This window comes from Capsicum annuum, chromosome 11, assembly GCF_002878395.1.
Source record: "Capsicum annuum cultivar UCD-10X-F1 chromosome 11, UCD10Xv1.1, whole genome shotgun sequence".
In the NCBI taxonomy this organism is placed as follows: domain Eukaryota; kingdom Viridiplantae; phylum Streptophyta; class Magnoliopsida; order Solanales; family Solanaceae; genus Capsicum; species Capsicum annuum.
The window spans coordinates 12,231,948-12,257,468 of record NC_061121.1 but is presented as its reverse complement, the minus strand read 5'-3'; the positions used below and the strand labels follow the sequence as shown (position 1 = coordinate 12,257,468).

Below are 25,521 nucleotides of genomic sequence, written 5' to 3'. Positions count from 1 at the left end.
TTCGATGATATTAAAAGAGACCTAGGAGTTTGCCATAGAGCTGTGATAACAATCCAGGGAATCTCTAATAAACCTTGGTTTACATTCTTGCACTATTTGGCAAGGAGAGGAGGATCTGTTTAAGGTTGTTAGCCTAATTGAATGATATTTGGATCAGTGCATGGATTGTTTCCCGCCACTTGGCTAGGTTTAAAGGACTTATTCAACTGACCATGGTTTTCAGATTGCGTTGCCCCCCCCTTCTTTGACTCTATTTGTTTTCCTTTAGAGTGTGTCATTATTTCTGCCTCCATATTTCATTCTCGCTTTTCCTTGCTTTCTTTTCTGGTTGGGGTTTTCTACAATATGTGTGGAAGTAGGCTTCGGGTAGGGTAAAGTTTCTGCATGACTTAATGAATCTATGTGAACATAAAAGCTCGATACGACTAATAGAATTATCATTTACGTTTGAATTAATCTGAATAATTATACATTACTTTACTGAACAATTATGATGGGTACAGTATGCTATAACTTAGAGTTGAGTAGTTTATGCTTCGTGTACAATCCCGCATTTTAAGATTAACCTGTATTCCATCTGTCTATTCGTAACTTCGATGATCGTTGATGATATCTCTGAAAAAGGATAGATAGAACACTCTCAGAATTTAAACCCCGAAACCCTTTCCCAGTGCTTTTTCCTGAATATGATAATGGGTGCTAAATCCTCTTATGTATTCTGTGGGACCACCTTGAGCATGAAGTATAATCCTTCTGATTGCTATTTGTGGTTTATTATGATGAATGATCAGTTACACTAAGTTTAAAGGTCTAATGTAGTGCCTTAACCCTTTTCTCTTTATTTTGATGCATGGGGATTCGTTGGAGTCCAAACGGACTCTTTGCATTCCCTAATGGGCCAATAAGAACCATCCATTAAGTTGAGCTCGGAAGAGAGTATAAGATAGCATAGCATATAGCATACGAATGCGAGTTGTTGAAGGAAGAAGAAAGTAGATCAGAGTTTCATCTTTGAAGCAGCTATGAGATTCGAAAGTCTCATTTATTATTTTGTCCATTTACTTATTGTTGTATTTATTTATTTATTGATTGATTTTCTTATTTACTTATTTGGGCCTCGAAGCCAAAGTTGTACTTAATACAGGTGAAGCAGGACTCGAGCTAAAGGCTCGAAAACATAGAATTAGGACAGGTGAAAATGGGTCGACAACCTAACTAGATTAGGACAGGGTCGACGGTTTGAGCTTAAAAGCCTAAATCACTACTTCTCCATTTTTCCCCTTTTCCTTTTATTTACTTGTTTGCTTGTCTCTTTGCGAACCTAGTTAAATCCCTAACTAAGTCGCTAAAAAACTGATTTTGCGAAAACCTTTTCCTTAACCAATTACTTTTTCAACAAATCAATCTTCCAAAGTTAGTCAAAAGATGTTTTCAAACAGTCCGGATAACTGCAAGTTAGCGGACGTTTTAGGTGCCTTACACCTTCCTAAAACGTTAATAGAAATCACTTACTCGGAATCTTCAAAATTTAAAACGATTTTTCTATTTTGAATCGTTTGAAATCTCTCTCTAAAGGTTTCTTAATTCCTTTTCAAAATTAAGTGGTGACTCTCAAAAATCAAAATTTTCGCAAAACAACCAGTACAGTTGAAACAAAGATAATCCTCGATTTGATAGTCACCAATACAAGCTTCTAAATATAAAAATGAAAGAAGTTTTGAGTATTTCAAAATGCGAAAAGCTTATAAAATAAGGGTGAAGGAGATTTCAGTAGTCTCTGAAATCAATAGCAGCTACCTCGAATTTCTAAAGATGCTAACACAGAAGAAACCATAGGAATCAATAACAGAGGTCGTCGGATTTGTACCTGCACATAAAATATAGAAAAGTAAGGGTGAGTACGAAATCACATGTACTCAACAAGCATCGTTGACCGACTCTAACTCAAAGTGGTGACGAGTAACACCACGTCAACCCTCAAAAACAACGAGACAACCTGCACTCATGAACTTGTTAAAACGATATTTATAAACTTGAGATCATGATTAATAATTATGTTTACCGCAATAAAACAGATATCAATAGCCTACTGGATTATCTGTGTGAAAATGATACATGTTCATAGATCGAGAGTTTAGAAGAAATTGTGGATATAATCAGAGAAAACGATGTTGATGATGAAGCTGAAGACGATACAATATTTTTGGAACTAGTTACTCGTAAGGAAGCACTTATCGCATCTAGAACTCTTCGCAATTTTTTTGTGCAATTTGAAAAGACATCACCAAAATATTTGGATGCAATAAGAAAAGTTAGAGAGGAGCTTCAAGTAGATTTAAATTTTAACCAAAAAAAATTACTAGAATCATATTTCACTAAATTGTCTTAGATATTTTTGTAATTTTAAAGAATTATTAATTTATAATAATAATAATAATGAAACCATATATTTATATAGGGGTCTTTCAAAAATATATTAACTAAATATCTTATCGAAATTGATGATTTTTCTCATTGGCCCAAATCGGGATCAAAGAAAAATATTATCTTAAAGTTTATTAATTTACTGAGTATGTTTTACTATATTCAGATCAATTAAGTAACAAAGGACTACAACTGTTAGTATGAGCTTGATGCTTTGGACCAATTCAGTCCATCCTGTAATCTGATGGGATTGAATTACAAATATTTAGAGTCCAATTAATTACAAGTTTTTTTAACTCGATCCAAGTAAATTCGCTGATACATGAGGCTTGGGCAAGTGATAGGTACAGAAATGGTGTTGAACAGTAAAGGTTTTTTTTGTCTGTTAAACATTAAAAAAAAATCAGCTAGAAAGGGTAAATGAAAAAGTGCAGGCTGATCTCTCAATGATATTTCATAGGCAATTCAATGAGAATTCTTTCAAGCAGAGATTTATCGAAAATAGTCCCTCTATTGTAAAGCATTTTTAACATGTTGGGTTTACAAATGATACACAAATTCTAAATTCAAAGGTCCAATGTGCAAATGACCCCAACAATAACCTTCGTTGCAGTAATCCACGGTTTATTGACTGATGATTTTATTAGCATTTTAATATTAATTTATTATGTTTTAATGCTTTGAAATCATGGCAGCAACTTCCTTTCTATTACTATTCTTTCTTCTAATGATTTTTGTGACATTGTATGCCAAATAATGAGTTCGGAATCAAAATATGCCACAAAAGTAAAAGAAGTACTAATCTATGTCATATAAAAAAAGTATCAAAATAGGTTTTGTGCACTTAATAAGTGCACAATATCTTTAGATTTTAACGGAAGGCGTCTGGACGACGTTAAAAAAGGTGAAGTTCAGATTGTGCACTTAATAAGTGCACAATCCATTTTTTTTATGGGTTGTGGCTAAATAAGTGCACAATCTATTCATATATACTTTTTTATGGGTTGTGACTAAATAAGTATCAAAATAGGTTTTGTGCACTTTTTAGTGCATAATCCATTTATTTATATTGTCCACTTTTTTGCACAATTGTGCACTTTTTTGTGCATAATCTATAAATAAATGGATTGTGAGTTTAAAAAGTGCACAATCTTTTTAAAAATGAATTGTGCACTAACAAAGTGCACAATCTATAAATAAATGAATTGTGCACTAAAAAAAGTGCACTCTGTACTATTCATCTTATTCAGACATATCAACATCAATCTACTATTGATATGAAATTTGAATATGTGCACATTATCCTGTTCAATTTTTTCAACAGTTCTTTAAAATTTCTCTATAAAGGGAAAACATCGTCTTCTTCACTGCAACAACTTCAAATTTTTTTATAGTTCAGATAAATTCTTATTCATTTGAGTCTTAGAAAATGAATAGTGAACGTATCAAAGTTGCACTTTTTTGAGACGGTGAAATTGTTCATGAGGGTAATACAATATATTATAGTATTTCTCTCAAGTGCAACGTCATGTATCCAATTTCAATTGGTTATTAAGAATTTGTTGATTCAATTTTTAGAAGGATGAAAATTAAAAGTGACGATTATAATTTACTTATAATCGGACAATATTCAAATTCATTCTCATCAAATGGTTTGGTAAATTATGGATCAATGACGATGAATCATTGACTGGATTTTTAAGGGCTCCTTTTGATTATGCCAGTCAAATAATGTTAAATATTCTTCAAGTTTATGTTAAAAAGGAACGGACGAGTCGCCGTGCGCACTCTCCTGCACAGACAAATGTGTATACACAACTTGATAATCCAACTAGTATTGGTGATGCCCGGTTAAGTCAATATAGTAATTTTTTTGACATGAACGTTTCTCAATACTTCATGTCGTGTAGCATACCGACACAATCTTCAATACCTGATTTGAACGAAACTTTGTATCAAAGTGACTGATAATATTGATGAATTCATTTTATTATTAGTAATATTTATTTTGATTGCTTTGTGTTTATTTGTTGTCATATTGTTGTTATATTTTTTTCAGGGGATTAACTCTTGGTGAGATGAATAATGATGAATTTTTGGGACAAGATTATAATTATGGTCAATCATCACAACTTGATTGGGTGGACAATGTTGGAACATCTTCAAATGTTTCTCTTTCGTTGAATCTTGATGTTGCCGAGTATTATCGGAAGGTTAAATATAGTTGTTATAATATTTATTTATATTTTTAACAGATATTAAAAAACTTCCATGCCGCGTCACATATTTTTGGTTGAATAGTCTCATTACAATCAATAATTTCATCCTACAATCTTTGTGATCTGTGACTCGCTTGTAATGTAAGTAATGACCCATCATGGGCCCAGGATGCAAGATCTGCTTCATTATATAGACCTATACACCAAATTTCACTAATGTCAGAAAACATGTCTTTATATTATATTATAATTTCATTACCACTAGGATCAATCAAGAAAAATGAAGAAAGGTGACAAAAATAATGATGTTAATGTTGAATTCATTAGTATTTCCATCTTTGAAAGTTGAAACATAATGGACTGATTGTTATTCTTGAATTCATTTGCATTTTTCACGAAAATTCTTTAACATATAAAAACAGAAGTATAAAAACAGGCAAAATAATAGTCAACACTGATTGTCAATTCTTTCTTCATTTAATACTATTTTCAAAACTCTAGTCACCCTTTTGGACAAACATGACATTCCTTTTCTATTTCTTGGTTATACCTTAATATGAACTCATGATAAGTATGTCAACATGTTTAACTTAATTCAAACAAGAATGGTCCAAAACATTAGTATTCTTTAATCAACCTAGCAAATTGTTGAAGAAGACTAAATTAATAATGTATTATTATCAATTAGTTATCCCAGGCTTGTTATCATACCCTTAATAAGGGATAAAAATAACACTACAATCTTGGAATAACTAATTCCAAGATAAGTTATACAGTGATTTTATCCCAACCAAATATGAAATAAACTAAGATTGTGGGATGAAATTATTGATTGTAATGAGACTGTGCAACCAAAAATATGCGACGTGGCATGAATGCTTTTTAATATATGTTAAAAATATAACAACTATATTTAACCTACCGATAATACTCGGCAACATCAAGATTCAACGAAAGAGGAACATTTGAAGATGTTCCAACATTGTCCACCCTGCCAAGCTGTGATGATTGACCATAATTATAATCTTGCTCCAAAAATTCATCATTATTCGTCTCACCAAGAGTTAATCCCTTGAAAAAAATATATCAGCAATATGACATAACAAATAAACACAAAGCAATCAAAATAAATATTACTAATAATAAAATGAATTCATCGACATTATCAGTCACTTTGATTCAAAATTTCGTTCAAATTAGGTATTGAAGATTGTGTCGGTACGTTATCCGACATGAAGTATTGAGAAATGTTCATGTCAAAAAAATTGCTATAATGACTTAACCGGGCATCATCAATACTAAATGGATTATCAAGTTGTGTATAGACATTTGCCTGTGCCAGAGAGTGCGTACGACAACTCGTCCGTTCCTTTTTAACATAAACTTGAAGAATATTTAACTTTATTTGACTGACATAATTAGAAGGAATCCTTAAAAATTCAGTCAACGACTCATCGTCATTGATAATCCATTCTCCATAATTTACTAGACCGTTTGATGAGAATGAATTTGGATATTGTCCGATTATAAGTAAATTATAACTGTTACTTCTAATTTTCATCCTTCTAAAAATTGAATCAACAAATTCTTGATAACCAGTTGAAATTGGATACTTGACGTTGCACTTGAGAGAAATACTATAATATATTGTATTATCCTCATGAACAATTTCACCGTCCAAAAAAAGTACAATTTTGATACGTTCACTATTCATTCTCTAAGACTCAAATGAATAAAAATATATCTGAACTATACAAAAAAATTAAAGTTGTTGCAGTGAAGAAGACGATGTTTTCCCTTTACACAGAAATTTTAAAGAACTGTTGAAGAAATTGAACAGGATGATGTGCACATTTTATGTGCACATATTCAAATTTCATATCAATGGCAGATTGATGTTGATATGTCTGAATAAGATGAATAGTGCAGAGTGCACTTTTTTAGTGAACAATTCATTTATTTATAGATTGTGCACTTTTTTAGTGCACAATTTATTTATTTATAGACTGTGCACTTTTTAAGTGCACAATTCATTTATTTATAGATTGTGCACTTTTTTAATGCACAATTCATTTATTTATAGATTGTGCACAAAAAAGTGCACAATTGTGCAAAAAAAATGGACAATATAAACAAATTGATTGTGCACTAAAAAAGTGCACAATCGAGAAATAACATATTGTGCATTTTTTTAGTGCACAATCTATAAATAAATGGATTGTGCATGACTGTTTCTTTCAGCCTCTACTCCCATTCATTTGTGTTTTTAAACACCATAGTTAGTGATGGTAGAATGTGAACATAAATTTCATGTAACTCTTGTAAATTTTATCTTTATCCTCTTCATTAATCTCGTAACTCTTATAACCTATATCCCATTGATCTTCCCTCTTTACTATTCATTTATTTTTTTATTCATTGCATGAAAGTGAAGATTCTTAGGAAGAGGAGGATCAACCTTGCGTGTGTCCAAGAGACCAAGTGGGTAGGGTCTAAGGCTAGGGATGTGGATGGTTACAAGCTGTGGTACTCTGGGAGCGAGAGACGTAGGAATGGAGTTGGCATCTTAGTAGATGAAGAGCTTAGAGGTCAGGTAGTGGAGGTGAAGAGGATTAACGATAGGTTGATGACTATTAAGTTGGTCATTCGGGGGTTTACCCTGAACGTGTGTAGTGCTTATGCGCCGCAAGTGGGAGCAGAGGGGGAGGAGAAGATGCGGTTCTAGGAGGCTTTGGAGGAGGTGGTGAGAGGCGTGCCCAGTTCGGAGAAGATTGTTGTAGCAGGGGATTTCAACGGGCACATCGGGGCGCTACCGGGAGGCTTTGGGGATGTAAATGGTGGTTTTGGTTTTGGAGAGAGAAATGAAGAAGGGGCGACCCTATTGGAGTTTGCGAGGGCCTTCGGGCTGGTGGTGGTGAACTCGGGCTTTTCGAAGAAGGACGAGCACCTGATCACTTTTCGGAGCGCGATAGCCAGGACCCAGATTGACTTTTTGTTGCTTAGGAAAGGGGATAGGGCGTGGTGTAAGGACTGTAAAGTCATCCCGAGTGAGAATCTCTCGACCCAACATAGGCTTTTGATTATGGATTTGGGTATAAAGAAGAATAGAAAGAGGAGGAGTAAGGAGTGTAGACCGAGAATTAAGTGGGGCGGCTTGACGCCAGTGAATGCGTGGGAGATAGGGGAGAGGTTGGCGGGAAAGGGGGTGTGGGAGTGTAGGGGGGACGTGGATAGTATGTGGGACAGGGCGGCAAGGTGCATCAGGGAGAATGCAAGGGAGGTGTTGGGTGTTTCTAGGGGCCGGGCCGGACATCATCGGGGGGATTGGTGGTGGAATGAAGAGGTGGAGAAGAAAGTGGAGACCAAGAAAGAGGCGTATGCTAAGTTGGTGGAAAGTAAGGACGAAGAAGAGAAGCGGATAAACAGGAAAGAGTACAAGCTAGCGAGGAAGGAGGCGAAGTCAGCGGTCACGGCAGCTAAGACGGCCGCTTTTGAGAGCTTGTATGCAGGGTTACAGGGGAAAGGAGGGGAGAAAAAGTTGTTTAGACTCGCTAAGGCTAGGGAGAGGAAGGGTCGTGACCTCGATCAGGTGAGGTGCATTAAGGGGGAGGACGGTAGAGTGTTGGTGGAGGACGGCCACATAAAGAAGAGATGGCAGTTGTACTTTCATAGGCTCTTGAATGACGAGGGGGACAGAGCTATTGTGTTAGGGGAACTGGAGCACTCTGAGGAGTGTCGGGATTTTAGCTATTGTAGACGTTTTAGGGTAGAAGAGGTTAGACAGGCAGTCCGCAGGATGCGTAGGGGTAGGGCGACGGGGCCGGATGAGATACCGGTGGAGTTTTGGAAGTTCGTTGGAGAGGCTGGTGTAAGGTGGTTGACTGAATTGTTTAATGAAATTTTCAGGACGGCAAAGATGCCCGAGGCGTGGAGGTGGAGTACCATGATCCCTCTCTATAAGAATAAGGGGGACATTCAGAGTTGCAATAACTATAGGGGGATTAAGTTATTGAGTCACTCTATGAAGATCTGGGAGAGAGTGGTCGAGGTGAGGCTGAGACGGATAGTGTCTATCTCGGAAAACCAGTTTGGATTTATGCCCGGCCGCTCGACGACGGAGGCAATCCACCTGGTACGGAGGTTGGTGGAGCAGTATAGGGAAAGGAAGAAGGATCTGCACATGGTGTTTATCGACCTGGAAAAGGCTTACGACAATGTCCCCAGGGAGGTGCTTTGGAGATGCTTGGAGGTGAGGGGAGTACCGCAGGCATATATCAGAGTAATTAAGGATATGTATGAGGGAGCGAAAACCCAGGTGAGGACGGCGGGAGGAGACTCAGAGCATTTCACTGTCCGGACAGGATTGCATCAGGGATCTACTCTTAGTCCCTTTTTGTTTGCGTTAGTAATGGATGTGTTGACGCGGCGTATTCAAGGGGAGGTGCCGTGGTGTATGCTCTTTGCAGACGATGTAGTTCTGATAGATGAGACTCGAGGGGGTGTAAATGACAAATTAGAGATGTGGAGGCAAACTCTTGAGTCTAAAGGGTTCAGGGTGAGCAGAAGCAAGACAGAGTATGTGGAATGTAAGTTTAATGACGTGAGGCGAGAGAACGAGGTAGTAGTAAAGCTGGAAGCACAGGAGGTATGTAAGAGGGATAAGTTCAAGTATCTCGGGTCCGTGATCCAGAGTAACGGTGAGATTGACGAGGATGTCTCGCACCGTATTGGGGCGGGATGGATGAAGTGGAAACTCGCGTCGGGGGTGCTGTGTGATAAGAAGGTGCCGCCCAAGCTTAAAGGCAAATTCTATAGGGTGGTAGTCCGTCCGGCCTTGCTGTATAGAGCGGAGTGTTGGCCAGTTAAGAACTCCCACATCCAAAGAATGAAGGTGGCAGAAATGCGGATGTTGCGCTGGATGTGTGGACTGACTCGAGGGGATAGAGTTCGGAATGAGACTATCCGGGAGAAGGTTGGTGTGACTTCAGTGGAGTGTAAGATGCGGGAAGCACGATTGAGATGGTTCGGACACGTGAAGAGGAGGGGCATGGATGCCCCGGTCCGTAGGTGTGAGAGGCTAGCGTTGGATGGTTTTAGGCGGGGTAGGGGTAGGCCGAAGAAGTACTGGGGTGAGGTGATTAGGCGGGACATGGAACAGTTACAGCTCACCGAAGACATGACCCTAGATAGGAAGGTCTGGAAGACGCGAATTACGGCAGAAGAGTAGGGCCAGATTGGGTCGCTAGTGTAGGGAATTACTTGGTGGGGTTTTTTTTATTTTTTATTCCTGTTATGATTCCGTATTCAGTGTTCCATGCTTATTACGAATCTGTGTGCTTTCCTCTGCTTTCCTCTGTTTTATATTCCTTATGGGTGCCGTATTTAGGTTATGTCATCTGCTTCTGTGCTTTACTATGTGTTTGTGTGATATCTTGTGCTTTGAGCCGGGGGTCTTTCGGAAACAGCCTTTCTACTTCATCAGAGGTAGAGGTATGGACTGCGTACATCTTACCCCCCCCAGACCCCACTAAGTGGGAATACACTGGGTTTGTTGTTGTTGTTGTTGTTGCATGAAAGATTTTGCATCTATAAATAGAGGTGGTCGTGCATATTTTTGAGTACACACAAGATAATAAAGTGTTCACAAAAGTTATTAAAAAAGAGAGTTCATTAGTTGAAGGGAGATATTCTTTTTGTAGAACTTTGAACTCAACTTTTGTCCAGGGTTGTTGAGTTATTCATTGTGAGAAGGCTGTTGTCCTGGATGAGCCAAGTCAAAAAGATTACTGCTGAACCGGTAAAACTATTTGTTGCAATGAGCTTGAATCTCCTAAAAGAGAGCAAGATACGCGCCTCAACCGAAGAAGAAGATATTCTTTTTATTTTTAATTGTAATTTTATTATATTTTCACCAAAACTTTTAAGGAGATTCAATGACAACAATTGAAAAATCTGCGGACATCAATTTTTCAATTTCTTTTTAATAATATTTTGAATTGTTAGTTCAATTACTTAGTGTAGTTTCAAGTATATTAATTTTTATTACCAAAAAAAAAAGTATATTAATTTTATTTTTTTTAAAAATGCTGTATATTTTAATTTACAACTAAAATTAAGTGTTTTGCTTTGTTATTTTAAATTACTTCAGATAAATTAAAATTAAGCTAGTTAAGCATTTATTGCATCAACAAATGAAAAGAATGCAATAAGAGTAGTGGAAAGGAAGAAATTCAATGCTAATCCTTTAGTTTTAGTATGGATTTGACATCTTAAACTCATATTAATGCACATAATTTAGATTTGTACCCTAAAGATATAATGAAAGGCAAAACGTCTTATCTCAAATATATTTTTTTATTTTTGGGATATCGAAACCAAAATCATGACGAATTAAACGTGAAGAAATTTCGACAATTCAATATTATATTTTGATGCAGTGGCGGATGTAGAGTAGAAGGTGTCGGTTCCCGGGAACCTACTCCCGCCACCGTAAGGCTTAAAATTACATAGAAAAATCGCCAAAAGTTATAAATATTAATAGGTGGGAACCCATAACTAAACCAAGGATAGCTTAGTGGCAGGAAAAGAGCTCTTGGGAATCTACAAGTTTAAAATTCTGAATCCGTCTCTGTTTTGATGATGGTTAATAATGAAAGATATATAAGTTCACTTGCACTTATCGTCCTGGCTATGTATATCGATGATGTCTCTATTCATAAACAATTTAAGTTGTGTGTGTGACCAAGTTTAATATTTTATAAAGCAATTGTTGGTAAGTACACCTCTACAAATATTAATGTTAGGAGTAAAAGTAGGCGTATGAGGTGCTGATATGGATTGCGTACATTCTATTTCTTTCAAATCTCACTGTGTGGGAATACTTGAGGAGTATAGGTAGGTGTTTGACCATGAAAATAAAAAAATATATTCACTTTATTTTAAAATTTTTGAATTTGAAAATGGAGTTAAAGTTCAATTTGATCATAGTATTTGGAGTTAATATTTAGAATTCAAATGTATATTTTTACAAAAATATAAAATATGATCTGAATAATATTGGATATAATTGAAACAGAGTTATTTATGAAAATTATAAAAAAAAAATGAAAATTATCAAATTAAATTTAATATTTTTATGGCCAAATAAAATTTTTAAAATAAAAATGAATATATATTTCAAAATAAAGTAAATACAATTCATGGCGAACCAAAAATGTTATTTTCTTTTTTTCTTTTCTAGTGTCCCTTCTTGCATTTTATTAAGTGCACTTCTTTTTCCTCTTTATTTGATTTATTCTTTAAAATACTGAACATCTAACATGTTGAAATTTATATATTTAGTAGACATGAAATATGTAGCAGATAGTTGTATTCAAAAGTACATGTAAACCATCTAAATCGAATCATTACTCAATCACTTAATCAATATTAAAACGATATTATTATAAGACCACCTTAATAACAATAATTCAAGCGAATCATTATTAATGCGAAAATCAAATAAACTACTTACTGAAATTCCTAAGACCCGAAAGTCATCGCACAAAAACTTCTAAACAAAGATCATGTCTAAAAAAGATATCCAAAAATAAAGTAAATAAAGAATGTTTCATTTCCCGAAAAATGGACAAGAACAAATAGGATGATCCATGACAGTCTGAAGACGGAGTGCTCACCCTTGGATTGAGATCTACTATCAAACTCTAGAGGTGAGGTCGTGTCTGACCCTCTAGAACACTTTCTGCACTCAACAAAAGAAGAATAAGGGTAGTATCAGTATAAACAATAATGTACTGGTAGATATCATAGGCTAACTCAATTTAATAGCATGTACACAACATAAATCAAATAACAAGTAGACAAGCATCGTCACATAACAAGCGTTTAATGAATCCACAAATACATCAATAACGGGCCAAACAATACTTACAAACAAGTCACATAATCATCAAGAGTATCAACCATACTGTAAACATCCACAGAATCAACACTACCACCACAATTAACAACTATGTCCTTCTAAACCTCAAAATTAGAACACCATTAACTCGTTATCTGCTTAATGACCTATACCACCTCTCAAATTCAACACAAATATGTACACACATGCTAAGGGACTTATTTTTGCCCAACTAGTCATGACCTGCAAGGAACAATCTATGTGCATGTACAGTACCAGCATGGTACCCGATCCTCCATAAACAAGTAATATCAATATCATATTCGTACCAGCATGATACCCGATCCTCCATAATCATATTAGATATGTTTTATCAAATTTACCCTACCTCTTAGAATATAACATGATGTACTAAGTTTACAAGTACACTTAAAGTCATAAGACAATTCCATCAAGTAAATTTCCAATAATTATTTATACATGTCTCAGCAATTCAAATATAATCAAACTCAAACATGTCCAAATATCAATCAACAAACATTCAATTCAAGAACATACAAACAATTAAATCGAGTCTAAACTTCAATTAAACCACAACCTACCTCAACCGAAGAATCTAAATGTCATTAGTCCACAAGTGCCTTGCCCTTCCTCACTAATTCGGAACGTTCAAAATCTATTCAAATATATAGTCCCCATAAGAGTACGAATCTAATGACACTACTTTCTCAATTCTTACTCCAAATATTCTTGACCTAAACCTCAATTTCTTTAACCCCAAAATATTAAATAAATTATGAAAAGAAAAGAAAAATAAATAAATAAATAAATAAATAACTAAAATATAATAGCTGTCGGATGCAGCGACTTTTTTTCATTCAAATGCCAATAATGACATATCAAAGTGCTGCCACCCATGTTCCAATTCTATTGGTCATTATCTAATAATTGATATAAATTTTCTTTCGGCCATTCAAGTTTATATAGCTTATTAAGTATCATTAATATTAAAGAATACAATCTGCATATGTTGAAAACTATTGAAAATTACTCCTTACTTGAAACGATTCCTTTCGACGCCGTAACAGTGCAACGACTTAGTTTTCTAATTAATAATTCGACCTTCTTTTTTTTTTTTTTTTTGGGGGGGGGGGGGGGGGGGGGGTTGTCAGTCGAAAAGGGTTAAACCCTATAACTGAAAATAGAAATATGAGATGGTAATAATATTGTGATTTTGACCCATTAAATTAATAATTAAATTAATTATCTAAAATATTCAAAATTTCTAATAAATTTTTGAAATTTATTCGGAACTCTATAGAAATAAATTAAATATATAAATTGATTAAAAAGTATATTTCGAATCTATTGAAAATACTAACACACTAATCCGAGGTTATTTTGATCGAAGGTTGATCGCGGTCGAATTTAACTTTCTTCAACTCAATAACTCAACTAATGACTTAAATCACTTTTGTACACCTCAAAAATTTATACTATCCATCCCCGTGAGTCATAGATCACATATACAAACTACGGGGAGAGTACAAATGTAAAAAAATCATAAAATTCATGAAACGACTAGGAGGATCACTACAATGTTGAAGGCTCATGTGTCCTATATGATAAACGTGGTTTTTGTTGAAGTAAGCTGTTTTCATTTATTCAAAAAAGTATGATTCAAAAAACTAAAATAGGGAAGAATTCGATGTATGATTTTTTCAATATCGTACGCGGGATGTTTGTCAGGATTTGTTAGACTTCTTGCTTTGATTGGTATCTCAATGATTAAAGTTAGAAAAAATAAAACAAAAGTATCAAGAACCAAAACTAGATATACAATGGATTAAGTCATTTTTAAAATAAAATAAAATTTGAGATGATAGAAAATTCAATTAGAGTTTATCATGTTTCAATTGACATATTTGGGCGTCTTTCTTCCATCTATTACAAGTATGCTATTGATCTTTTATATAATTTTGAGTAATTTTCACCTTAGTAAAATAACTTTTCAAAATTGAGTGGGTCAAAATTCATTTCATTATTTGGTCGTAGGTTTAATTTTCTCATGATTCTTACTAGATTAAAAATGCACTAATCACTTACAACTTCACATTATTTAATTTTCACTTCATCAGCGGAATTTAGGATTGGATTTAAAACAAGGATTATGTAACAACTCAACAGGATATGTCAACTGCATCCAGGCGTAGTACAAGAGATAGGTAGTTACCGAAACACCTCAACCAGTATGTGGTTTCCAAATCAAGTGGAATACTGTCTTATCCAAAGCAGTTACAGAATGGATAAGAATAAACTAGGATAGAGAAGCATACATATAGTAGAACACTAGTCTAAAATAAACTGTCGATAATGTTGCTTTTATTTGTTTCTTGTGTTTAACTCTTGGAACCTCTTTTTTTTTTTTTTTTTTGTTTATCAGTGTAATTCTTAAATAGAGGAGTAGATCCCTCCTTGTGAATCTGCAAATCAGTTTATTTGAATATCAATTATCATCATTATATTTGGTGTTTTCATTTGCCCTCCCCCTCAAAATGGGTGTGGTACACACAATACTCATTTGAAATACTTGGATGAGGCTGTTAAACAACTCCAAGAGCAGTCCACCTCTCACACTAAATCTGTGGAATCCATTAACAGTGCTCTTTAAGGCATATTTTTTAACTGAGTTCATTGTGCGCCCAATCTAAGGCACCACTGGTGTCGGCCGCATACGACCCCTTTTTCTTCTATTTTGGGTCGTTCTTCAATACCAATACCACAAACATTTTATCAACAACAACCTTCTTCATCATATTCAGCCTTTACCCTTGTTCCACAACCTCACCACCAACTTCTTCCACTAACACAAAATCCTTCTAATCAATTTCGCAGGGACATATCAATTGATTTACCTAAATGCGATGGTAGCAACTCCGAAATTTGGATATTCCAGTCTCAACAATATTTTGACACCTATAACGTGCCCGATGAGCATCGTATAAATCTTTCCTCCTTCTTTCTTGAAGACGGTGCCTGTAATTGGTATCAATGGATATACCAAAATCATCAATTGTGTGATTAGGATTACTTCCTAAAGGCCATGGTGACTCGTTTTGTCTAAAATCTACTGGAATCCCCAAAGAGTTTGCTAGCAAAGTTACAAATGTCGTCATCTGTATAGGATTATGTTTCTCAATTTGAGAAATTAGCTAATCTGACAACAGAAGTATCACCGCTCAGATGCTAAAATAGTATTTCACATCCGAGCTTCATTCGGATATTAAAAATTTGATGTGTTATCATTTAGTCCAACAGACCTTAATGAAGCCATTGGACTTGCATTCTTGTAAGAATAAAAATACTTGGCACAATTCAAACCTTTAACCCGGTCTCTATCATTTACAAAATCAACCCCAACACTCACTCACCACATAATAATACATGAATTTCTAAATCATTTTCCCATGTTTCTCCTTTATCAAGTGCTTCGACTACATCACTTTCAGGAGTTGGTCGAACTCCATTCAAGAAATTCACGCCTGAAGAAATTCAACACAAACGTGAACTAAACTTGTATTTTAATTATGATGAGAATATCACAAGGGTCACTGTTGTTCAACCAATCCTCAGTTGTTTATTCTTCTACCCTATGCTGAACCCGATGATGATCAGGGCTTGGAACGGTCTACGGCACCTTCAGATTCACCTCTTCCAAATATTATTGATGATAGTTTCTCTCTTATTACTCTTAGTCTTCATGCTTTTTATGAGGGTTCGCATGCGACGACTCTCCATTTAAATGATTTTATCAAAGGCATATCAGTTCAAATTCTAATTGATAGGGGAATCACATGCAACTTCATTCATCCTCGAGTTGCTCGAAAACTCAAATTACCAATAGACTCTCCTCAGGTTTTTCTGTTATGGTTGGGAATGGACAATCTTTACATTGTTTGGGGGTAATTCATGGAACTTTCATTACCATTCAGAGGTTTTTCTATAGTACAACTATTTTTGTTGTTGATTTACATGGGTGTGACTTGGTTTTGGGAGTAACGTGGCTAGCTACTTTGGGGCCTAGTGTGACAGATTATGTCAAACGTATGTTTGAATTTACTATTTCAGGGCAACATATTTTTTGGATGGCTGATCCTGTTTCTTTTTCGGTTCAAACCAATCTTTCTACCCTTCGACGTTTTTCTCAGACTAATTTCATTTATTACCTTCTTCGTCTGGATCTTCACCCCGCTGAAAATTCCACCACTACCACAGATCATCATCCTGCCTTAACTTCACTACTTGAGAATTACGCTAATATTTTTCAATCACCTGCATCTCTTTCACCCCCTCGACCTCAAAACCATCGTATTCCCCTTTTGTTAGGAGCAAATTCTGTTAATCTGTGTCCATATCGCTATCCCTAATTTCAAAAAGCATAAATTGAGCGTCAGGTATCAGAAATGCTTAAAACTATTGGGTATGAAATCGAGAGGGCATCGTGTGGAAGCTTATAGTTTGCAAACCAAGATGATGATAATTCAAATGACAAATAAAAATATACAAAAAAACATATTATTAATGTGATTTGGCCAAGTGACCTACATATTAAAAACTAATAATAAAAAACATAAAAAACTATTAGGAGAAAATCTCCCCCTAAACAAGAGTCTTTAATGACTACATTGTAGATACTATATTGTTATTATATGAGAAGAGGGGTCTTCTATTTATAGAGGTCCAAAACCTTTCCTCTTCAAAAGAGATTAGCCAAATATGGAAGAGTTTTACATTTTCGTTTTAGAAAAAGTAAAAGTAATTATGGTATTACTTTTATTTTTCTTTCAAAAAAAGTAAAACTTAATTTTGGTAAGAAAATCAAGGCAAAACCCCTACCAGATCTCTCATTTTTGGCTTAATTTTCTTCACTTGATCATCCTTCTTCACATCTTTGATCTTTGTACTTCACATAGTCTTCACCACTGCTGCTTGGTATGCTTAAAAATAGAGCTTCTGGGTTAAAAATATATGAGCTCTTTTAGCTTAAAAATATTGAATCCCTTTACAGGGTTAAAAGTGAGCTTTATTTTTAAATATGTAACAACAGGATTGTTGAAAATCTAATTAACAATCGTCTCCACATATAGATGTTGGACATATATCTTCATTATCATCAAATTGGTTGCAACTTTGTTCAATAATTGGACCACTGAATCATTAAACTGTGAGCTCTGATACCACTTGTTGGATTCGAAATAGAGAGAGCGTCATATGGAAGCTTATAATTTGTAAACCAAGACGGTAATAATTCGGATTACATATAGAAATATATTAAAATATATTATTGATATGATTTGGTCAAGTTACCTACATATTGAAAACTAATAATGAAAAACATAAAAAACTATTAGGAGAAAATCTCTCTCTAAAAAAGACTCTTTAATGATTACATTATGGATACTATTGTGTTATTGTATGAGAAGAGTGGTGTTCTATTTATAAAGGTCAAAAACTTTTCCTCTTCGAAAGAGGTTAGCCTTTTATATTTTCCTTTTAGGAAAAGTAATTATGGTATTCTTATTTTTCTTTCAAGAAAAGTAAAACTTAATTTTGGTAAAAAAATCAGGGCGAAAAATCCTAACAAAAAACAGGTGTGATTCGTTCTAGTTCATGCCCATATTCAACCCCTATTCTTTTGGTGCGTAAAAAGGATGGGACTTGGCATTTTATTGTAGACTACCGAGCATTGAATCCATTACTATAAAAGATCGCTTTTCGATTTCAATAGTGATGAATTATTTGATGAGCTGCATAATGCCATTTTTTTCTCAAAATTGGATCTTCTTTATCACCAAATTCTCCTTCATCCCCCTGATATTGAAAAGATGGCTTTTCGCACACATGCTGGTTATTTTGAGTTCACAGTAATGTCATTCGGGCTTTCCAATGCCCCTTCCACTTTTCAATCCATAATGAATTCTCTTTTGTAGCCTATTATTCGTCAATTTATCCTAGTTTTTTTTAATGATATTCTTGTTTATAGCAAATCCTGGCCAGCTCATTTGGATCATCTAAAATTGTTGTTTGACATTCTTCACCAGAACTCTTTGGTGGTTAAGCGTTCAAAATGTCATTTTTGGAGAATTTTTAATTTCTTATTTCAGACATATTCTTTCATTTGATGGCCTCTAAGTAGATCCAGAGAACATCACTTTTATACTTTCCTGTCCCTCACTGGAATCAATCAAGGATGTTCATGAATTTTTAGATCTAACGGGCTATTATCTTCGTTTTGTCAAAGGATATATTCAGCTTGCCTATCTCCTTACAGATCTTTTGAAAAAGGATTCATTTCACTATTCAGAAGTTATTTCAACTGCTTTTTTTTAACTAAAAAAACTTTGAGTTTAGTTCCTGATTTTTCTTTACCAGATTGCTCCAAAGTGTTTAAGGTGGAAAATAATGCATCAGGTCCAAGATTGGTGCAGTTCTAGTGCAAGAAGGATATCTTATTGCATTCTTCAGTCAAAAGTTATCTCCTAGAATGCAAGCTTCTTTTACCTACAACAGGGAAGTATTTTCCATAACTGAAGCAATCCAAAAATAGCGACAATATTTGTTGGGTCAGCATTTCATTATTATCACTGTCAGCAACCCTTGAAGTCACTCACAAACCAGTTTATCCAAACTCCGGAGCAACAACATACGCTGAGTAAACTTATTGGCTATGATATTGACATTCATTATCGTCTAGGAAAGCTTAACTCAGCTGTTGATGCTTTATCTCGCCTCCCTACACTTTATGCTATAATAGTTGTTGCGACTAAATTAGTCTTGATTGATCAGTTACACACTTTGAACAAATGTAATGATAGTTTATTGTCGTTACAGTAGAAATTGTAGGACGATCCAACTTCTGTGCCCATTTTTTCTTTCAAGACAGACTGCTATTATTTCGCAATCGTTTGGTTGTTTCTGCGGTTCTAACATTGCGTTCTTTATTGCTTGCTGACTTTCATTCTTCAAAAATTGGTGGTCATGCTGGAGTATCGCGTACGTTTCATCTCTTGTCTTTTAATTTTTATTGGGCAGGGATAAGAGCTGATGTTCAAAAGTTTGTCTTGAAATGTCAAACTTGTCAACAAATGAAGGATTCCACTTTGAAACCAGAAGGTTTACTCCCTCATTTACCAATCCTAGAGGTCAAAAAGTGGCAGCAATATTTGTTCAAGAATTTATTCGCCTTCAAGGATTCCCTGCCACCACTGTTTCTGACCGGGATCCCTTATTTCTCTCTGAATTTTGGAATGAACTACACAAGTTACAGGAAACTCAACTTTCCATGAGTTCATCATACCATCCAAAATCGGATGGTCAGACAGAAATCCTCAATAAGTGCCTCAAGATGTACCTCTAATGCCTTGTTGCAGGTACACCTATAACTTGGTGTTCTCTTTTACCTTAGGCTGAGTTTTGGTATAACATCGTGTACCATCACAGTTTAAAATTAACTCTATTTGAAGCAGTTTAATGTTGCCTTCCTCCAACTGTGTTGCGCTACGTAAAGGATAGTTCCACTAATACTGCAGTAGCTTCTTCCCTTATCCAACGTAATGAGACTTTGGCTATCTTAAAAGCGAATTTACTTCATGCCCAAGAGCGTATAAAAATGAATGTTGATAAAGGGCGTCGTGAAGTTACTTTTGAGGTAGATGAGTGAGTATTTGTATGCCTTCGGCCTTATCATTAGCTTTCTTTGCATTTACAGAGACACACAAAATTGAGGAGGCATTTATTTGGGCCCTTCCAGATTGTTGAACGAATTAGAAATGTTGCTTACAAGTTAGATCTTCCAGCATCTTCTAAAATTCACTATGTGTTCCATGTTTCGGTCCTTCTTCTTTGATTGTTCAACTCGAAGATGTGTTGTAAACATGATGTATCATTCGTGGTGCTCGTTGAATTTCTCAGTGCCTCATCAAATGGTCAGGGCTTCCTACTTTTGATGCAACATGGGAGGATATTCACATCATCCGCTAGAGGTTTCCCAATTTGAACCTTAAGGGCAAGGTTCCTCTTCACGGGGGCAGCATTGTAACAACTCAACAGGATACGTCAACTACTCCTAGGTGTAGTACAAGAGATAGGCAGTTACTGAAACACCTCAACCAGTACGTGGTTCCTAAATCAAGTGGAATACTGCCTTATCTAAAGCAGTTACAGAATGGATAAGAATAAACTAAGATAGAGAAGCATATATATATATATATATATATATAACACTAGTCTAAAATAAACTGTCGATGATCTTGCTTTTATTTGTTTCTTGTGTTTAACTCTGAAACCTCGCTTTTGTTGTTTTCTCTTTTGTTTATCAGTGTAATTCTTAAATAAAAACAAAAGAACAGATCCCTCTTTGTGAATCTGCAAATCAGTTTATTTCAATATTAATTATCATCATTACAGATTACCAAATGATACAGTATTCACCACCACCATCACCACTATCACCACCACTAATAATAATAACATATTCAGTATAATCTCATAAGTGAGTCTAAGAATGATAGGGATCACACAACTTTCTTCCTACCTTGTGAACGTAAAGACGTTATTTCTGATGAACCTTTGACTCAAGAGAAATATATTAAAATTAGCATGAAAAAGAAATGTTGTATTGAAGAAGTCATATCGAAAATAGTTGAAACATAGTACGATAATTCAAACAAAGAAAACTACTTGTAATGGTGGAAAAGAATTAATGGCATAAAATAATACTAGTAATAATTATTAGTGAAACTTAACAACAAAAGTGCATTATATTCATCACTATTTACAGAAAATATTTTTTGGGTTATGTCGGTTTAATACGTAATATTTAAGATTTAAATATTTAATTTCATAAATTAAAAAAATTACATAATCTTCAACGTCCGAAACCCATGATCTTACCCGAAAATCCAAGAGATTTTATGAAAACTTTGATTTGTTCATTCGATTATAAATTAAAGATCAATAAATCATCAAGAGAAATATATCAACACAAACAAAAAGAAGTGTCATATTGGGCTTAAGAAAACAATGGATGATTTCGAATTGGACTTTGATCAATTAGATCAACTATTAAACATTCTTTCTCCTCCTACTCTTCAAAAGCAAGATTCATCAATTTCATTACAAACACAAATTTGTAATGATATTGATAGTCATCAAAAGAATAAACCAATTATCACCACCACCACCACTATAATCGATGATGATCAATTATTGAACTTTCTTTCTTCTCCTCCTTCTCCTCGTCCTCCTCTGACTAGTACTCATCACAAGGATGATGATGATTTATCAATATTATTACAAACACATAGTTCTAATGATCTTGATAGTCGTCAAAATGATGAACCAATTATCACCACCACCACTACTATATTCGATGACAATCAATTATTGAACTTTCTTTCTTCTCCTCCTCCTTCTCCTCGTCCTCCTCTGACTAGTACTCGTCAAAAGGATGATGATGATTTATCAATATTATTACAAACACATAGTTCTAATGATCTTGATAGTCAACAAAATGATGAACCAATTATCACCACCACCACCACTACTATATTTGATGATGATCAATTATTGAACTTGACTAGTACTCTTCAAAAGGATGATGATTCATCAATATTATTACAAACACATAGTTCTAATGATCTTGATAGTCATCAGAATGATGAACCAATTATCACCACCACCACTACTACTATATTCGATGATGATCAATTATTCAACTTTCTTTCTTCTCCTCCTCCTTCTCCTCGTCCTCCTTTGACTAGTACTCTTCAAAAGGATGATTATTCATCAATATTATTACAAACACATAGTTCTAATGATCTTGATAGTCATCAGAATGATGAACCGATTATCACCACCACCACCACTACTATATTCGATGATGACCAATTATTTAACTTTCTTTCTACTCCTTCCCCTTCTCCTCATCCTCCTCTAACTAGTACTCTTCAAAAGGAAGATGATTCATCAATATCATTACAAACACGTCAAAGCTCGAATGATCTTGATAATCATCAGAAGGATGAACCAATTAACACCACCACTACTATTGTCGATGATAATCAAGTTCAAGATCCCATGAAAAAGAAGGAGGTGGAAGAGAAAAAGAAGAAGAATAAGAATGTCTTACGAAGAGATGTTGAAAGGCAAAGAAGGCGCGATATGGCTAAGCTTTATCAGCGTTTGCGCCTTCTTATTCCTTCCAAGTATCTCATGGTTAGTATAACAACAACATTCACATTTAGACGAGTGTGTTTGATACGAGGAAAGACATTTTTCTTATAAAATTATTTTCACTATTGTTAAAAAATTCTTTTTTTTTTCGTAAAAATGCTTTAGATATTTGATTGATGAATGTTTAGAAATCAAACACAAAATTCCTAAAATATAGTTCTCTCTCATATCGAATAGATTTAGATCTATATTGTAAGCTTGTTGTGCCTATGATGTTCCTAGTCAAAAATGTTCAAGAGCATCACATTTGTGTGAGATGCTGTAATTTATTTTCTTAAATAACTTTAAATAATTCTCACCTCGAGAACAACCTTTATGATTGAGTGTGACCCTATTTATATTTCTTTATGATAGCAGATTTAGTTGGTCCAACCCTTTTTTTGTTTACCGAACATTGGGCCCGGCTCTTAATATATTGTTCATGCTTCAAATGTTCAATTCTTGGTGTGCGGGGTATTAGAGTCTCTAATTGATTCGGGATGTGGTAATTTATTTTTTATATGATCTTAAAGATTCTCGTCTCATGATCTAACTTTTATAATAACTCTACAAATCTATTTTTTTTTTTTTTTTTAAATGATGATACAGGGAAAGAGAGCTATATCTGACCATCTAGAAGAGATTGTGGATTATGTAAAAGACTTGAGGAAAGACATAGAGGAGTTGGAAAGAAAAAGAGAAAGTTTGAAAGAAAAGAAAAATATGACACCATCTTCTTCTTCTTCTATGAAATTAAGTGATGATGAAGACAGAATAATAGTGAAATCATGCAATGAAGAAGTGGAAATTTCAGTAAAAGGAGGGATCTCTATATCAAAAGTTGTTAAAGTTGTTATGAAAGAAGGGCTTATTGTTAATAGTTGTGTTTCCTCCACAGTTGATCAAAGTCTTCATCACATTATTCAATCTGAGGTAATTAAGTTGCTAATTAATCTTTTCTTTTCTCACACTACTACTAAAAGAGGTTTTTTCCACTGTGAATCAATGATAAATTCATTTTTTTCCCTTTTTATTGATTTAATTAAAAAAGTTATGAGAATAGCTACTAAATGCTTTTCGGTGGAAAATTTTAATGGAAAATAATGAAACCTCATTATTATTAATTTCAAGCAACATTTACAGGAAAGTCAATTCGATAGCTGATAGCATAATTAACTAATTTGACATTAATTAATCAAGTGTTATTTTAAATAGTCATGTGCTTTTACCTTCTAACTTTTAACAGTGGTTTGATGTGAGGTATAAGATATAATAATTTCAAAAAAAAATGTAAAATTATTGCTTGGTTGAAGGTATTAATTACTTGGGAATATTTATTTCATTTATATCTTAGTAATGGAATAAGTTATCTATATACATATACGATAACTTATCCCAGGATGACTAATTTCGAGATAATTTACTTCCCTTAGGCTTGTTTGGTCGGAAATAAGTTATCTCAGAATAATTAATTTCGAAATTAATTATTTCAAAATTAAATTTCTCACCATATACATAAAATAACTTATTAAGGCATAAATAGTAAAAATAATTTCTTGACTGACTAATACGTTCAAGTAAAATATAAAATAAATAATCTTATATTATTCCAAAATACATTATGTGCACTTTTTTGTTTTTGTTTTTCTCAAACAGAAGGGGAGATATAGATTGCTACACACTATGTACGAAACAAATAAAGGACAAATATATATAATAATAAATAAATGGTTTATCATAGGATTCCTTAATTACCTAATGAGGAAACTTATAGTTTTATTTTATGTGCAGGTAAATACAAGAGCAGACATTGATTTTGCAATGCTACAAACCAAGTTGATAAGTTTATATGAGCCATAACTTATAGAGTACATAGGAAAAAAAAAACTATATGTATTAATTTTACGTATTACTAATATTTTATTTAATATATTTTTTTAATCTATGTATAACATGCATGCATGCAACACGTTTATTATATTTATTAGCATGAATTAAGACATGATTGTCCCTCAAGACTTTTTCAGCTCCTTGCCACAATATCTGTGATGGATAATTTTGTAAACAAATTTTTTCTTAAAATTTATATAATACATATTATTTTTAATACACAAAATCGAATATTACATAAGAAATTAAAAAATTTCAAAATAACTAATACAAGCATAATCAATATAAACATTACGAATATCAATACTAATACACCATCTATCTAGACATTGATTATACTTTGTTTAGATTAGAAATTTTCTAGTCAACGATTACAAGAAAATTAAATCTATAGAACAAAATAGGCATTATCAGATATCTGGAGAACTTTTATTATTTATTATGCAAGTATAGTAGCTTCAATCAAATCTATATATTACATAGTTTCAACTATAGCACTATCAATTATTGCTTGTATAATTATCCTTTCAAAAGTGATCTTTCTAAAATAATTGATATAAATGTGTGATTGTTACGGAGGAAAATATTTTTAAAGTCTTAATGTTTACAAGTGAATATGGTCGAGTTTTTTAAAAGATACTCTTCACAAAAACTTTTTCATAAGTGATCACCCATGTTGATTCTGTCGTCTTTGACTTTCAACACACTTCATTATCATGAATTGTGACCCTCATTCCCGTAGGCCACCGTAGCCCCCAATCCCCATCACCTACCCCACTCCACCTCATTAAACAATAGCATAAATTTTTTTTGGCC

General features: G+C 34.0%; 1 protein-coding gene across 1 annotated transcript; it reads left to right on the top strand.

Moving 5' to 3' along the window:
* The first annotated feature begins 21,578 nt into the window (after positions 1-21,578).
* Positions 21,579-24,831, top strand: LOC107847271 (transcription factor bHLH91-like). The gene is made up of 3 exons (XM_047399490.1): positions 21,579-22,818; positions 23,425-23,748; positions 24,607-24,831. The coding sequence occupies exons 1-3, from the start codon at positions 21,625-21,627 to the stop codon at positions 24,673-24,675; spliced, it is 1,587 nt and encodes a 528-aa protein (XP_047255446.1). The 5' UTR covers positions 21,579-21,624; the 3' UTR covers positions 24,676-24,831.
* The last annotated feature ends 690 nt before the right edge of the window (positions 24,832-25,521 follow it).